The 17,322-nt window shown below is 37.0% G+C and overlaps 1 protein-coding gene across 1 annotated transcript; it reads right to left on the bottom strand.

Moving 5' to 3' along the window:
- Positions 1–3,595: 3,595 nt before the first annotated feature.
- On the bottom strand, positions 3,596–5,605 carry LOC139195203 (probable LRR receptor-like serine/threonine-protein kinase RKF3). Its single transcript, XM_070820349.1, has one exon. It carries the CDS (start codon positions 5,555–5,557, stop codon positions 3,752–3,754), a length of 1,806 nt encoding a protein of 601 aa, XP_070676450.1. The 5' UTR covers positions 5,558–5,605; the 3' UTR covers positions 3,596–3,751.
- Positions 5,606–17,322: the final 11,717 nt, after the last annotated feature.

The following is a 17,322-nucleotide window of genomic DNA, read 5'->3' on the forward strand; positions in this document are numbered from 1 at the left end:
TCACGGGCAGATGACAATGGCAGCTCTCCTCCATGAACAACGAGCTCTGCAACCCCACCCTGTGGCCCACCGCAGAAGGCAAACGAAGGATCTTCGTGGCCATCGACGAAGGCGATGAGAGCATGTATGCGCTGTCGTGGTGCCTGAAGAACATTGTTGCGCAAAATTCCAAATATACCCTTATCCTACTCTACGCCAAGTCCCCGTGAGCAGTGTTCACCTCTCTGGACGGCACATGGTATTTGATTTCGTCTGAGACTTGGACGACAATGGAGAAGTACGTTGTTGATGTGGCGGACTGCGTGATGGAGATACCAAGAAAAGCAAATGGGTGGTGTCGGAAAGGTTTTCATTTTGGCTTAAGTCTTCAAGCACTCATGAATAAAATAATAAATGGTGCAAAGTTCCCATTACACTGCACCAAGGTTCCCCATCTCCACTTTCTGTTGGACCAGAAGATGCCCACCAACAATGAAACTTTCATCATGAAAAGGCTTTTCTGAAAAAGCCACGGGAACAGCAAGATAAGATTCTTTTTTTTTATTATTTTATTACTTTATTATTATTTTGATAAGATCCTTTTGCTTTACATCTGTGTGTATATTCTTTAACATAAGGCCACATCATTTCTATCACACCTATATAGTGCGTTCTCGATTTGATTTGCTTTACAATGTGCATATGCTTTACAAACGTTTGTCTGCAATCTTCCTTACAATTATTTTATTAATTAATATTTTATTATTGCATCTTTAATCATTCCTAACTTCATTATTTAAAGTGGTAGGGTAAAACTTTATTATACAATATTTATTGGCCTAGAGTATTGTGACTGCCATTAAACTATGTCACTTATACAACATGTGATTTACCACATGATTGAATAAATTATTTATTTATAGAAGGCACATAGCACAATATTTTGCCTCGACAAACTTTGTCAATTTGATTTATTCATTATACAGTCATACTTATACTGTCATTTATTGTCAGGAATTATTGAGCAACTAGATCCACTGATCAACATTGTTGCTGATTAAAGAAGTCTACTAACTTATAGACTAATGAGCCACGTGCTCATGGTAACAAAGATTTAGTCCGAACAATGATCTCTTGTCTAACCTGACAAGCGGACCCGAGTCATGTCGAGAATCAACTCATACTGAGTGCATGTCGACAAAAAGTAGATACTTGTAATGAGGAATACCACGAGCCGAGCCGCCTCGCAGCGAGCATAGCCTCTAGCCGAGCAGCCTCGCAACGAGCATCGCCTTCAACCGAGCCACCGCCTCGCCGCGAGCATAGCCTCTAGTCGAGCAGCCTCGCAACGAGCATCGCCTCCAGCCGAGCAGTCTCGTAACGTGTGATACCTCTAGCCGAGTATTGCTTTAGCTTGAACATTGTCTTGTGTGGAGTACCAGTTCTGGACGACATCTAGTCACTTCGGCCTGTACATGGATTGGATTTGAAGTCTCCAGCCAAAATATTCTCTTGACTGAAGACTTGGGGGACCCCTGTTGGTACCATATATTGGGCCTCATCTTTAGGCCTCGTCTTTGGGCCTCATCCTGAAGCCCATGATTTATGTAAAAGGGGAGGGAGCCCTTATTCTATAAAAAGGGACTCTCCCTCACCCTCATTAGGAGAGCCTGACATTCACAGAGAAATAAGGTCTCACATCCAGAGAGCCTCACATCCCTCACAACAATACAGGGCAATACCCTCTCAGCCAAACAGAGAGCAAAATGGCAAGGGCTGTATCCACAAAGAGCTCCATTGCCGATCTATTGTAATCCATACATTCATGCAGTGAAATGGAATCAACATCAGTATGGACGTAGCCCAAACATTGGAATGAACCACGATACATCTTTGTGTTCTTGTGTGTTTGTGTGATTCACGGCCGGATTTACGTTGGTCCAAGATCTTCCGGATTTTGTGCATCAACAAAGTGCATATTTTTTCTTAATATTACATAATTAATGTTTTGTCTTCCTTATCTAAATATTGTGTATCAAAAGTTAGGGTAAAATAGGAAAAATAGTAATATAATTGTCATTAAAAAAAAAGGTAAAATAGGGATATGGTTGTCATTTTGTCAAAAGATACAAAACTACTATTTTGTCCTCCTCATGTCAACATTGTGTATTCAAAAGTGAGGGAAAAATTGAAAAAAAAAATGGGGGCAAAAAGTTGACAAATTCTCTTCTCGTAATAGAATAGATGAGGGATATTGTGAGTAATGACCATGACAAGTGTTTACTACATAAGTCGATTTGTCACCCTACGTTGCATCCTAATTAGCATTTCCCGAAAAAAATGTAATTAAAGAGAATGACAAGTGTTTACTATAAAAGTTGAGACGGACAAGACATTGTTCACGCATGGGAAATTTTAACGAAAAATTTCCGGTATTGTTCACTTTAACGAAAAATTATATTTTTATACTAAAAAGTCAATCATGGTACTATTCATTTTACCTTTTATTTTGTCCTTATCGTTAAAACTTAAAGTTTTCAAGACTTTTTCATTAGTTTTCCTTTATATATATTGATGCATGCTTCACCGTATAAATATACGCTACAGGGTTTAGGGTTCCAAGTGTTTCAGTGCAGCAGCAAACACCACGGCCATCTTTCGACATTCCTGGTACCTAATTACAAAGTCAAAAAGATAAGGACAAGTCTTCATCCAAAATGGCTTTTTTGGTGATTGTGCTCGTGATTATGGCATCTGATAAATTATTATTTTTCTCAAAAATTTTATTGTGCTTCAGAGTAAATCTTTTATATTTTGAAGTTATTGATGGATATATTTTGATCATTGCATCTTTGACTAAGCGTCTGACAGACGAGAACCCTATAGCATATATAAGATACCATGCACAAATGACAAAGCCTACTACATAATCCCTAGTATTTAATTTGGAACAGCACTGTAAACTTTCTATTTGTTAACAGTAAATAAATTGTTGGCAGGTCTGCAGCAATATGCTGAAGCAAATTAAGAAGTTCTTACCCTATTGCAATAATGATTAATGATCATGACTGCATGCTTATTTGCCCTATATGCAAATCATGTCAGTGCACACCGGAGAAGCAGTGTCGCTACGCTGCGTCCACCCCAGCTCTAATAAGCCAATTCTTTTTGGGGTTTGGCTAGAACTGAAATTTCAGACATGTTGTCGCTCTTGTTCAATAAAATTGTTAACCCTTATCAATAAAACTGTTGTTGTTTGTTGCCCTAACCATGGTCAAGATTTGACCCTTTCTCTTATTAATTTGTTTAGAATCTATTCTTCTAAAACAAAAATTAAAACTGAAGGCTTTTGAAACATTTCTCTAAGTTGTTTTGTTTATAAATATATTGACACTAAGAGAGGATGGAGGTTTGGGCTAAATTATACAATGGGATATCCATAATAATTTGATTTGAATTTATCTTTGACGAGAATCGGATCTAAAACATGTCACTTATAAGAAAGAAGTCATTAGACTGTTGTACTAAGTAGCGAAACATTTCTCTAAGTAAAAAGCATCATTCATGAATAAATTAAACAATTTCTTACTCACCGTCACAACGATATGACAGCATATCAAGCCAATCACATGCTACTACAATATCATTCTGGTTGAGGAAGTGCTATTACAAATGGATGTATAAAATAAAATGTACATTCTTGGTCAGCCGGGTTTGATTTGTAAACACACACTATTGAAGCTCATTCATCTCTCTGCATCATCAGATTATGCTACAAGAGCAATGGACGATCGGGGATGGTTGGAATTGGGATATCATTTTCCAGAATTTTTACAATCTGGTCCATTGATGGCCTAGCATTTACAACTGGATGAGAAGCAAGCACAGCAACCAAAGCATACTTCTCCATTACTTCCGGCGGGCCTAATTCCGGCATGCATTCATCAATGACATCCAAAACTCTGCCTTCCCTGACTTGTGACCATGCCCAATCTGACAACAACAAAGGCCTATTCTCGTCGTTGAATTCTATAACTGCTTTTTTCCCACTTAAAAGCTCAAGCAGTACAACCCCGAAACTGTACACATCGATCTTTTGAGATATTTGGCCATACAAAGCGTACTCAGGAGCAACATAACCTAGCGTGCCGGCAACCCTAGTGCTCACATGTGTCTGCCCCTCTGGTGTGAACTTTGCAAGGCCAAAATCTGCCAGTTTAGCTTCAAATGCTTCATCTAAAAGCACGTTGCTCACTTTGATGTCACGCTGAATGATAGCAGGCTGTACGCCGTGGTGTAAATAAGCCAACCCACGAGCCACTCCAAGCGCAATCTTTTGGCGAATTGACCAGCTAAGCTTCTTGAATTTCGGTTGGAACAGATGGTCATAGAGGCTTCCATTTTGCACCAATTCACAAGCTAGAATTCTCCGGTGGTCTCCTTTATACACGGTCGCAATACAATAGCCTCTCAAGGACACAAGATTCACATGCCTTACGCTTGCGATCACCTCCACTTCGTGTGCGAAAACTTGGTCTCCGGCTGCAGAGCAGTTCTTGAACCTTTTCAATGCAACTTCAGAGCCATCTTGCAACATCCCCTTGTAAACATTCCCATATCCTCCCATACCAATTATGTTCTCCCTTGCGAAATTCCTCGTAGCCTTTTGTATTTCCTCGAAGCTGAACTTTATTGAAGAAGTACTAATTCGACCACTAATTTCCATCTCCCCACTCGAAACTTCTTCAATTTGAGCCAAATTTTCCTTGTTCTTCCTCTTCCATTTCTTGTTCCATATCCAAAGAAACCAAACCACAACCAATGCCCCTATAAATCCATAAAAAGAACCCGTCACAATCCCCCACATCACCGGCTTGGGATCTCCGGACTTTTTATTAGACGGTGAGAAATCAAGCAGAAACAAACACTTGGCAGTCCCCATATCTGTTGGTCCGAACCTGTTGGAAAATGCCGCAGCATATATAAACGGGTAGCCATTGCAATCAGAAACATTGCCATCATTTGAGACTCTGAAATAAGATGTGCGAACTCTTGACAAGCGATCCACGCAGGAATTACAACCAGAATTCTTCTTCAAAGACTGATCACAAGAGCCCTTCATTTGTTGCAACTCATCTCCAGAAACTAAGGTTTCAAAATCAGACTTTGTTGTGATGTTCTTACAAGTTTGTGACATGAAATTGGTCTTCAAGCCACATTTGGACTTAATATCAAACCTGGGAATGAATCGATCAACTAGATTCACATACGAAACCCAGCAGGCATCCAGAACATCTGGAGACAATGAAAACAATCCGGTGGTCCGAAGATAGTCTGATCGAAGGAGACGGATTCCTTGTAGCACGTACTGGCACTTGGTAGCAATATCTAGCAAGGGCAATGGAATATCGTTTTGGGTGATGAGTTTTTGGATAAGATCGATGTTCAATGGGCATGGAGAATTAGCTGCACTACCCAATTTTCTATGGAAATTTTCATGGGAAATTGCTTTAGAATTGGTGAGGGGTAAGACCAATCCAAGGAGGAGAAGAAATTGAGAGATCAATAGGGTTTTCATTGATATTTGCAGACTGCAGCATAAATTTTGTTTTATTTTGGAATGGAATGGGAAGTTTTATTAGTGTATAAGCTGTGAGCTAAGTAAAGTTAAAGTAAATAAGCCTTGTTTTGAATTGTGTATTCACTTAGTCTTAGATTATGACAAGTGTAAGGCTGAGATTGTATTGTTGGTTATGTGTATGCAGCTAAGGTTAATAGTTATGTACTTATGCCTTAGTGCGTGTGTTAAGTTATATATATGAAAAATCACATCTCAGACTTTGAGAGTGAGCAGAGAGCATTTCTTCATATTGCATCATTTCCTATTCTCTCAGATTTATTACTTACATAGAAACCCAGCTAATTCAAATTACTCTAACATGGCCTCAGAGCCAGATTCGATCATTTGAGATCTGGGAGTAAACTGTGAAGTAATCGAGCTACACTCGAGCTCGTTCCGATTCAGGCGAAGACTCCAAAACACCATAGAATCCGATTTCGGTTTGTGTTCGTCTCGTCTAAGCTAAGAGATGGCTGGATCTGGAAGTTCTGAGGTGAGAACTCCGATCTTCTCCGGTGAGAACTACGAGTTCTGGAGAATCAAGATGGTGACGATCTTCAAATCTCATGGGTTATGGAAATTAATTGAAAAAGGGATTACGATCTCAGAAACAAAGAAGAAGAAGAAGGCTGAAGGAAGCTCAGATGAAGAAGAAGACGATGAGAAAATGGTCGTAGCATATATGCAAGATGCAAAAGCTCTGGGTATTATTCAGAATGCAGTCTCAGATCAGATATTTCCTCGGATAGCTAATGCAGATTCTGTGAAGATGGCATGGGATTTGTTATATGGTGAGTACCATGGTGGTGATCAGGTAAGATCTGTGAAACTACAAAATCTGAGACGTGAATTTGAGTATGCCAGGATGCGTGATGATGAAACTCTGTCTGGATATCTTACTAGGCTAAATGAATTGATTAATCAGATGAAAGCATTTGGTGAGATTCTGTCTAATGAAAGGCTTGTACAGAAAGTTCTGATTAGTCTCAGTAAACCATATGATCCCATATGTTTAGTCATTGAAAATACAAAATGCTTGGAGACTGTAGAATTGCAGGAAGTTGTAGCAATTTTGAAAAGCCAAGAATAACGGTTTGATTTACATACTGTTGATGCAACTGAGAGAGCATTTTCTTCACTTTCTGTGAATCCAAAGGAACAAAACAGGAGTAGTGCATACTCTGGTTCATCCAAATCTCAGAAAAACTGGAATTCTAAAGGCAAGAAATGGGAGTCTAAGCCTAAGTTCCAACAGAGATCATTTACTAATTCTGCACAGAATTCATCTTCTTCAGGATTCATGAAGCAAGATATAGTTAAACCACAGTGTAAAGTGTGCTCTAAGTTTCACTTTGGAGAATGTCGATACAAGGGACAATCCAAATGTCACAACTGTGATAGGTTCGGGCATTGGGCTAGAGAATGCACAGCAGGCAAGGTTGTTCAGAAGGCAAACTGTGCTAATCAAGCAGAAGTGACAGGCAATTTGTTTTATGCTAACAGTGCAATTACTGAAGTCAAGGTGAATGAAAACGGGTACATTGATAGTGGTTGTAGTAACCACATGACTGGAAATGCTGAGCTACTTATGGATGTAAGGACAAATGTCACTGGAAAAGTACAAATGCCCACTGGAAATCTGGTAGATGTTGCTGGAATAGGTTCACTTGTGATTGATACAAATTCTGGTATTAAATGCATCAAGGAAGTCATGTTTCTACCTGGTTTGAAGGAAAATCTGTTGAGTGTGGGACAGATGGATGAACATGGATATTATTTGCTATTTGGTGGAAGAGAGTGTTGCATATTTGATGGTCCTTCACTTGATTGTCTGGTTATCAAGGTTAAGATGAAAAGTAATAGGTGCTATCCTTTGTCTTTAATGCAATTTGATCAAGTTGCATTGAAGGCTAGTGTAACTGAATGTACCTGGACGTGGCACAAAAGACTAGGACACCTAAATCTTAGAAGCCTCAAGCAGCTTAGAGAAAAAGAAATGGTGCATGGTCTTCCACATCTTGAAGATGTTGATGGTGTGTGTGTAGGATGTCAAATGGGAAAACAACACAGAGATTGGTTTCCAAAAGAACAAGCTTGGAGAGCTAAGAATCCTCTAGAATTAATACACACAGATTTGTGTGGTCCCATGAATAATGAATCAATTGCTGGGAATAAATATTTCATGTTGTTTATTGATGATCACACAAGAATGTCATGGGTTTATTTCCTACGACATAAGTCTGAGGCACTAATCTGTTTCAGAAAGTTCAAAGCTATGGTGGAGTTACAATGTGGATTTAAAGTGAAATGCCTAAGGAGTGATAGGGGGAGAATTTCTCTCAACTGAATTCAGCAAGTTGTTGGAATCTGAAGGCATACAAAGACAGTTATCCATTGCTTATACTCCACAGCAAAATGGAGTAGTGGAGAGAAAGAATAGAACAATTGTAGAGATGGCTAGGGCAATGATTCATGATAAAAGCATGCCATACTTTCTGTGGGCAGAAGCTGTACATACAGCTGTTTATATTTTGAACAGATCACCTACAAAAGCTCTTGATAATATAACTCCTTTTGAAGCCTATAGTGGGAGAAAACCAGGGATTGGTCACTTAAAAGTGTTTGGATCACTCTGTTATGTTCATGTACCAGCAGAAAGAAGACAAAAGCTTGATGCAAAGTCTGTCAAATGTGTGTTTGTGGGTTATGCAACTTGTGAGAAAGGGTACAGAGTATTTGATCCATGTTCAAGGAAGTTAATCATATCAAGGGATGTGGTCTTCGATGAAACTATATCTTGGAATTGGAAGCAGAATTCAGAGAAATCTATTGCAATAACTGACATTCAAGATCAGTATAGGACTGTGGGTGATTTCAGTCTACAAGAAGTGACAGAAGTAGAAAATAGTAATCAAATGGAAGAACAAGATAGAGATGTCTCTGAAACTGTTGAGATCACTAGTCCTTATGATCATACACCAGTTAAATGGAGAAATATCAGTGATATCCTAGCACAATGCAATCTCTGTATTGTGGAGCCAGAGAAGTATGAGGAAGCTGCACAAGATAAAGCTTGGATAAAAGCTATGAAAGAAGAATTATCCATGATTGAGAAAAATAAGACTTGGAAGCTTGTAGACAGACCAAGTGATAAGCAGGTTATTGGTGTGAAATGGGTGTTCAAAACCAAACTGAATTTGGATGGCTCAATACAAAAGAACAAGGCAAGGCTAGTTGCTAAAGGATATGTGCAGAAACCAGGACTCGATTACAATGAGACTTTTGCTTCAGTTGCCAGATTGGACACCATCAGAACACTGATTGCACTTGCTGCACACAGAAGCTGGAAGCTATTTCAATTAGATGTTAAGTCTGCTTTCTTAAATGGAATATTGCAAGAAGAAGTATATGTTGATCAACCTGAAGGGTTTGTGATTAATGGCAAGGAAGATAAGGTTTACAAATTGCACAAGGCCCTTTATGGCTTGAAACAGGCGCCTAGGGCCTGGTATGGAGAGATTGACAGCTATTTTGCTAAGTGTGGGTTTGAGAAAAGCTTAAGTGAAGCAACTCTCTACACTAAGACAAGGGGAGAAAAGGATATACTAATAATCTCCATATATGTGGATGATATTGTGTATACTGGAAACAATCAAGATATGCTGGATGAGTTCAAAGAAGATATGAAGGAGAAGTATGAGATGTCAGACTTGGGCCTTCTTCACCATTTCTTGGGGATGGGGGTAATTCAAACAGAATCTAGCATCTTCATTCATCAATAGAAGTATGCCTCTTCCCTGTTGGATAAGTTTGGATTGAAAGAATGTAAATCTGTCTCTATACCTCTTGTGGCTACTGAAAAGTTAAGTAAAGAAGATGGAAGTGGTGCAGCAGATGAAGAGAAATACAGAAAGCTTGTAGGCAGTTTATTGTATCTTACTGCTACAAGACCAGATGTGATGTATGCAGCTAGTTTGTTAGCTAGATATATGCATGGTCCTTCTAACAAGCACTATGGGATAGCTAAGAGAGTGCTTAGATATATCAAAGGAACACTGGATTATGATTTGCATTATATGAAAGGCAAGAAGGCAGTTTTAGTTGGTTTCTGTGATAGTGATTGGGGAGGATCAATAGATGACAGCAAGAGTACCTCAGGCTATGCTTTTTCTTTTGGCAGTTGAGTGTTCTCATGGGCTTCTGTGAAACAAAATTGTGTTGCACTATCCACAGCAGAGGCTGAATATATTAGTGCTGCCGAAGCAACATCTCAAGCTATATGGATCAGGTTTGTTCTTGAAGATTTTGGAGAGTTACAAGCTGAAGCAATCTCAATAACTAAAAATCCAGTGTTTCACCAAAGGACTAAGCACATTGACAGAAGATATCACTTCATAAAGGATGCCTTGCAGCAAGGAATTGTTGATTTGGTATACTGTCCAACCAAAGAACAAGTGGCAGACATTTTTACCAAGGCCTTACCAAAAGAGAGATTCAACCATCTCAGAGATAAGCTTGGAGTTGTATCAGCTCAAAGCTTAAAGGGGAGTATTAGTGTATAAGCTGTGAGCTAAGTAAAGTTAAAGTAAATAAGCCTTGTTTTGAATTGTGTATTCACTTAGTCTTAGATTATGACAAGTGTAAGGCTGAGATTGTATTGTTGGTTGTGTGTATGCAGCTAAGGTTAATAGTTATGTACTTATGCCTTAGCGCGTGTGTTAAGTTATATATATGAAAAATCACATCTCAGACTTTGAGAGTGAGCAGAGAGCATTTCTTCATATTGCATCCTTTCCTATTCTCTCAGATTTATTACTTACATAGAAACCCAGCTAATTCAAATTACTCTAACAAGTTTGACTTCATTCTTTGGGAGCTCACAAATGCCTTGAAGCCTTGAAGGTGGAATGGAAGTTTGGCAGTTACTGTTGTAGGGAAGCAATTTAAATTGACTTGGGGATGTGTTCCTAACTTCTAACTGAATTTTAAATTTGCGGGTCTTGGGTGTGTACACTCACACCTATAGCTTCTCTCCTATATACTATATAGAGTTGATCGGAAGAATATTTTTACACTTTTGCTATAATTAACGGGAAAAAGAGTACATTTAGATAATTGACCGAGTACATTTGTTTAGTCCGACATGTATAAGGTTTTATCATAAAAGATCCCGATATTAGTAAAAGTGGAGTTGAAACTCTTTTTTTTCTGTGTCTTAACCAATGTGGGATATTTTAACAATTAGCACTGATTTAAGAGCTATCTGGGAATATTTAGAACTTCATTGTTCTAGAATGTAAGACTTGGTCTAACAGTCAAAACAAACAAATAAATGAATAGTTGACAGAAGAGGCCTGGTACTGATAGGCCTTAGGTTTATCCTAATGTTTCTTGGTTGGATTAGGGATGTCCTATTCTAATTAGCAGATTCAGTTGTCCTAATACAAAGGAATCAATACTTTTGCTATCAAACCTAACAAAATATGCTGTGTATTTTTTAAATCTCTTCCAACTGTTGAAAAATATGATTATAGATATAATTAAAGGAAAACTAATGAAAATAACTTTAAATCTTTATATTTTAACAAAAAAACCATACATTAGATTTTATTTAATGATAAAGACAAAAATAAATAAAGAACTTAAAAAAACCCAGGTCATCGTCAATGATGTTTATGGTATTCTTCATTGCGATACAGAATGCATGACCAACTGGAAAGGTTTCTGCATCTTTCCTTTTAGTCTCATGCTTGGGAAGTGAAGAGATGAAAGAAAGAGTATACATGTATTCCCCCCCTCCCCCCCCCTCGGCGGCTCTTTGTGATGTCTCTTGCCTTTCCCCTCTTCCCCCCCTCTCTGTAACTCCCTCCCTTCCCTCCCCCCCCCCACCCCCGTAATTCCAACCCTCTTCCGTAAACCCCATCTCAATCCCCTCTCCCACACTTCATCGTCAACTCCATCCACAAAAGCACCATCCTCTCTGTCTCCTCGCCTCCCTCCACGACAAAGCCTAGCAAACCTATACCCTAATTGTAATTGCCTACAAATCAAACCCAGTTTCCTCCGTGCCTCATTTTGTGGAAAGTCATAGCTTGATGGAACGAGGTTGCATAAGGGAAGGTTTGCCAATAATAGAAGGGAACAATATCAAATCAAATCAAGTCCATTAACTGCCTTTTTCAATACAAAGTGAATTGTTTGAGAAAATTGCAAATTCTAATTAATCCATGGTATTGCAGGTTTTAGATGGTTGCTAACTCTGACTGTATTTTTATAAACAGTGTAGTAAGTTTCATAAACAGTATCGTAAGTTTTCATAAACAGTGTAGTAAGTTTCATAAATTGTATCGTAAGTTTCATAAACAATGTAGAAAGTTTCATAAATAGTTTGTGCGCATGTCAGATTTTTTTTTAATATTAAAATTATGTCTTTTTCATTAAAATTTAAGCTCTTTTGTCCTTTTGATTAAAATTTAAGGGTTTTTCATTAAATTTTAAGTCTTTTTAATTAAATAAAATTATAGCATGGTTTTTTTATTAAAATAAACTTTGTCCAAGCCCTTTTCATGAAAGTTCCCTATAATTAAGGAGCTTAAATCCAAAGTTAACGACACACATATATTAATCCGGAAGAAATAAGAAATTATGAATGACCATGTCAGCGCTTGAAAGTATTATTTTAGCATAATTACATTAATTCTTTGTTCAGTTAAGTTTCCGACGTCTCTCCCCGCGGCTAGAGACAAGCAAGAGGAAAAAAAAAAACAAAACTTGCTGCCGACCTTTGCTTTTTGCATTTGAGTCAGCGACGATCTTTCTTTTATCTCTTTTTTATCTCCTCTTTGTTTATATTTGTAGTCACTCTCTTGTTCTACTGAGGAGAGCCTTCAATTTGTGGTTGTGGTTGCTGTCTCGCTTTGTCGATGAGAGATTTTGTGGTTGTAGCCATGATCGTGGCTTGTTCAATCTCGTTCAAATATGCGGTGGTGGTGTTTGTGGCTTGTGCGCTCAACAAATGACTATGAGAAGGAAACTCAACGTTTGTCAGAAGAAACTCATAGCAGGTCTTCTCTACTAACGATTGCAAAATCATTGATTGGTGTGATCTTTTCCTCATGGAGCCTCTACATTATTTCTCGGGCTTGCAATGTTTTGGTCCTCGTGACTACTGGGGTTTAGGACTAAGGTCCATGATAGAAGAATCATTTTTTATGTTGAGTGTTTGTAATAGTAGGGTTGTGATGTATTTTTTTTATTTGTTCTAACTTTTGAGTTGTTCTAAGAGGCATGCCTGTCATATGTATATTTTTTACTATTTTAATGAATTTTTTTCCAAAACAAAGTTTTCATTTGACATGATCAAGTCAATACACATGTATTACACCACCAAAATGTGAGGTATAAAAATTGGCCATCATTGCTCCATATTGTGACCCAAAATGCATGATTTAATTTGTACTTTTGTTACCAAGTATTGACAATAAGGTTAGGGACATACCGATCAAAGAAAGAATTTTAAGGAACAAATAAGAAATGGGAGTTCTAATGGAATTATTCAAAAAATCATTGTTCTACATTGTAACAAGTTCAGGAATTAATACTCAAGAATTTTTAGTTAAAAAATCAATCAATACTCACTTTGTCTCTAAAGTGGTGAAGAACTCAAAATGTACATGTCCATTTAGAAAAAAAAAAAAAAAAACAAAGGTTTGATTTGATCCCCATTTGGAGCCACGGATAATGGAACTTCCCTTTGAGAATGAGTAAGTCTCTTAGTTACTTTGGTCTTGTCCAAAATCTTGTTTTAAATCCTAAACCCTAAAGATCTCACCCCATATACTCCACAGTTTTCCTCATACGTTGGCCCAACTTTTATCAATCATATCCGTTTTAAATTGTGGTCTAAAATAGTTAAGAGTGGAAAAATAGGAAAATTTGCACTCACTTTTTTTTTTACAAGAAGGGGGGCAACTGGTGGCATTTGCACCCACCTCTTGGAGTGCACCACCTTATCCACTCCACCTCTTGTGATTGCTGTATTTTACCGTACAAACAATTCAAATTATTAATTTATATAGTGAAAATACATTAATCATAAATTTATGGAGAAACTGTTATGGAATGAATGTAAGTATTGTCCAAAAAAAAAAAATATATATATATATATATATATATGTATACGCATACAAATGATATTATGATAGTATCATGTGTAAATAGATCACATTATTTGATCGTACAAACGCCATTATTTGACCTACTCATTCATTTTGCTCATTCAGATGCCAAAACGAATCAAGAAGACTACAAAGTTTACTCTTTCAGAGTGAGAATCCGCACTAATGTTTTCACTATCACCTTCCTGCACTCGGCTTCCATCTCTTTCTTTTTTTAAGCAATGAGAAATTAAATTCATTAAAAGCCAAACAGCCAAGCAGACAACAGAATCATATAGAAAGTGATGCTACGATACACAGCAAGCTCGCGGGCGAGAATTGCAGTCTTGAAAATAGCTTGACTACCATTTACGACATGTAAAGAACAACCATTCAAAACTGCTGACAGATGTCTGCATTCTAATGGCTTATAACTGCATATGGTTAAGGAGCTGTAGCTTTAGAGCTAAGCAAGCTCTGTATTTTGTATAAATCGATCTCTCTCTCTCTCATTTTCTTGTAACTTTGGTCACTTTCTCAGAAGATTATACGAGTTTCATTGTTCTCTAAAACTTCAGTTCTTATATTTTCTGCAAACTCCTTCGCATCTCATTTTCTTTTCTATCTAAGACAACAGAAATAAAGGATGAAACAAAGTTCACAGGGAGAGAAAAAGAAAAGGCAATGAAGATCAGCCGAGACGATGGCTGGTACCACTGCTTCTGCTGGTGAATCACCAAATCCAAATCGAAGAAGGTAAAGAAGAAAAAAGAAGCTTCACCAAAAAGCAGCAGAATCTGACGAAGGAGCAAAGCCGGAAAGGCGGTGCATGTGGTTCTTATCGATGTCGCTGTACTCATCCTCGTATTCGCGTGCCAACCTCAATGAGGTGCTCTTAGTCATATCCCTAATGGCAATATTTTCGAATCATCTAAAGATACATACAATTACAAAGTAGTCTATAGATTCGGATTTCGTTATGGTTGGTGTAGTACACATTATTCGCTTTTTGATATACTGTGGTGAGGAATTTGAGGCTATGGACCTCAGGTCAAAATTAGGTCTCAAAAACATGATTAATTCTCTTCAAAACACATTAGCTCGTTACTTGAAAATAAGCTGGTAATCATGTTCTTGAGACCTGAAGTACATGGGCCTCAATTCTTCACCATACTAAATCAAAATGCATTATATCGTTACGTAAAAGTTGAAGAGTATTGTTGCGTGATGGCTCTTTCTAACCTTTGGAAAAAAAATCAATATTGGTATTAAAAAGCTTATGTATTAACCCCCTTATTTTACTAAATAAAAAAAATAAAAAATAAAAAAAAGCTTATGTACTAAAGGACTGTGTGGGCTCATCAGCAATCCCCAACCCAAACAGACCACTTCCATAAGATTGGAGTCCATTGCTCGGATGCCAATATCTTGGGGAAGTACTAAGCCAATCTATTAAAATGTAAAAAGCCCACCTCTTTTATATATAAGCCCACCTTCTTTATATTGTTTCTACATTTCAAATTTGTGATTCAAACTTGAGGACATATGTGACACATTGTCTTTATTATCTAACTTGGCTAGCCTCAAAGCCTATTCCTAAGAAGAAAATACTTGGCTCCTTATGTAAAGAGTGATTTTTTTTTATAGACAAATCATAAGTTGACGTATGTGCATAAACTTTTACTTTTGGAGTTTTAGCAAGTTACTTTTGTATATATGTACGGTTAAAAATGAATATCTCATAACATCTAAGAAGTTAAGTAGTGCCTCCTCTAAAATTCATTTGTCATGTTTTCAAATTTACCCTTTTCTTTTCCATATTGTCAATGAAGTTTTCGTCACTTCAGCTTTTCAACTTTACTCTATAGTACAATAGGATGTGCTAGGATTCAATCGTGTGTCGCATTCTCACTTGCAACTGATGCTAGCATAGCTAGTAGTCTATCACCAAGCGGAAGTACTAGAATCCTCCATATGGATGCACAAGTAAGAGAGGCTCACGATACCATCTTTACAGAAAAACAAGAGAGATATCGAGAATGAAAGAAAGTATTTTAGAGGGAGAAACAAAGAAAGAATATACTCTGTTATTTCATTAACTGAGAAATAAATGGTACAAATACAGTATTTATAGTTTGTGAGTTGCTTACAGATTAAGCTATACTTCACTAATTAAACATTCAGCTGACAAATCAAAACTTTTGTCAGGAAATGACTCATCTTCCAACAATAAATTTGTTTTGTCAGCTTAGAATTAGTCGGCAAAATAACATTTTTTAGCAGTGAACAAATTTAATGTGTATAGTTTGAAAGTCTACATCTCCATGGCCAAAAGCATAAATCCATCATTCATAAAGAACCACGACTCAAGACAGTGCACATCAGCCAACCGGCATATATCGGGTCCATTTCTTAATTTGATTTCACTACTCAAACACCATACCTAACAGATACACACCGACACTTCAAGGCCATGCAATTTTAGCCTCATTTCATTGTCACTAATAAATAATTAATATGCAACTATGCATTGGTAATAGGAGTGTACACTTTACGTCAACAATGAGAGCAACTTATATTACGTTCATAAAATTGATCACATTACTATAGCGTTTCGAACACAATTTTTTTGGTCAACTCGTTAACAATTTAATTTATTATCGGATCATTAGTTAATTAAAATTTGTTTACGAGTCGAGTTGTTATCAAATTACTTTTTAATATCCAATAAGATATCGTTGTTTTCCGGATCTAGACATTAGATATCACAATTTCTCGCATGTTCATTAACCCGATATAACTCTTTAACGAATCGAATCGTTATCGGATCATATGTTAAGAACCCGTCAAGATAACGAGTTTGATATAATACGATTCATTGAGATAACGAATATGATACAGAGAGACAAACACAATTTGCCAGACTTAACCTCAGCTGTAAAGAAAATATTGTAAGCTGCATATTGCAAGAAAAGGAACAACATCATACTATATATTTCGTGTAGGTTGCGAAGTATTATTTTATTTTATACTATATTATATATAGCATTTTTTTAAAGCACTTTATTATTTGGCCAATATTACTGACCCTATTGGGGTTGTCTTCGATGGGACAACACAACATTCCTGCGCAAATATTATATCATGTCGTTTTGGGGCCTCTCCCTCCGTTACATTGGGGGTTCATCTTTTTTTGGTTTCTCAAAAGCCCTTGTGTTGTTCTCTATTTACTCCCATTCCTCTTGTCTTGTGTAATCAAAACTCAAAATTTGAATACTTTTTTTTGGTGTACTTTTAACAATAACATTTATTTATATTAATTTCTCTAAAAAATCTAGTTTCTAGGTGATTAAAAAAAAAAGAAATTTCCATTAAACTCATAACGACTTGTTGTTTTTATTTCAAACATGAAAGTAATTTCTGTTGAAATCATAACTACTACATATCATTCTGATTTTATTCAGGATGTCTTTATTTCATATAATATTGTTTGTTAGTGGTTGACAAAATATCGCTTTCTTGTAAAAAGAAGTGAATACTATTAGAGATATTGCTTGCACTTTCTAC

This window comes from Malus domestica, chromosome 04 (genome assembly GCF_042453785.1).
Source record: "Malus domestica chromosome 04, GDT2T_hap1".
Taxonomy (NCBI): Eukaryota; Viridiplantae; Streptophyta; class Magnoliopsida; order Rosales; family Rosaceae; genus Malus; species Malus domestica.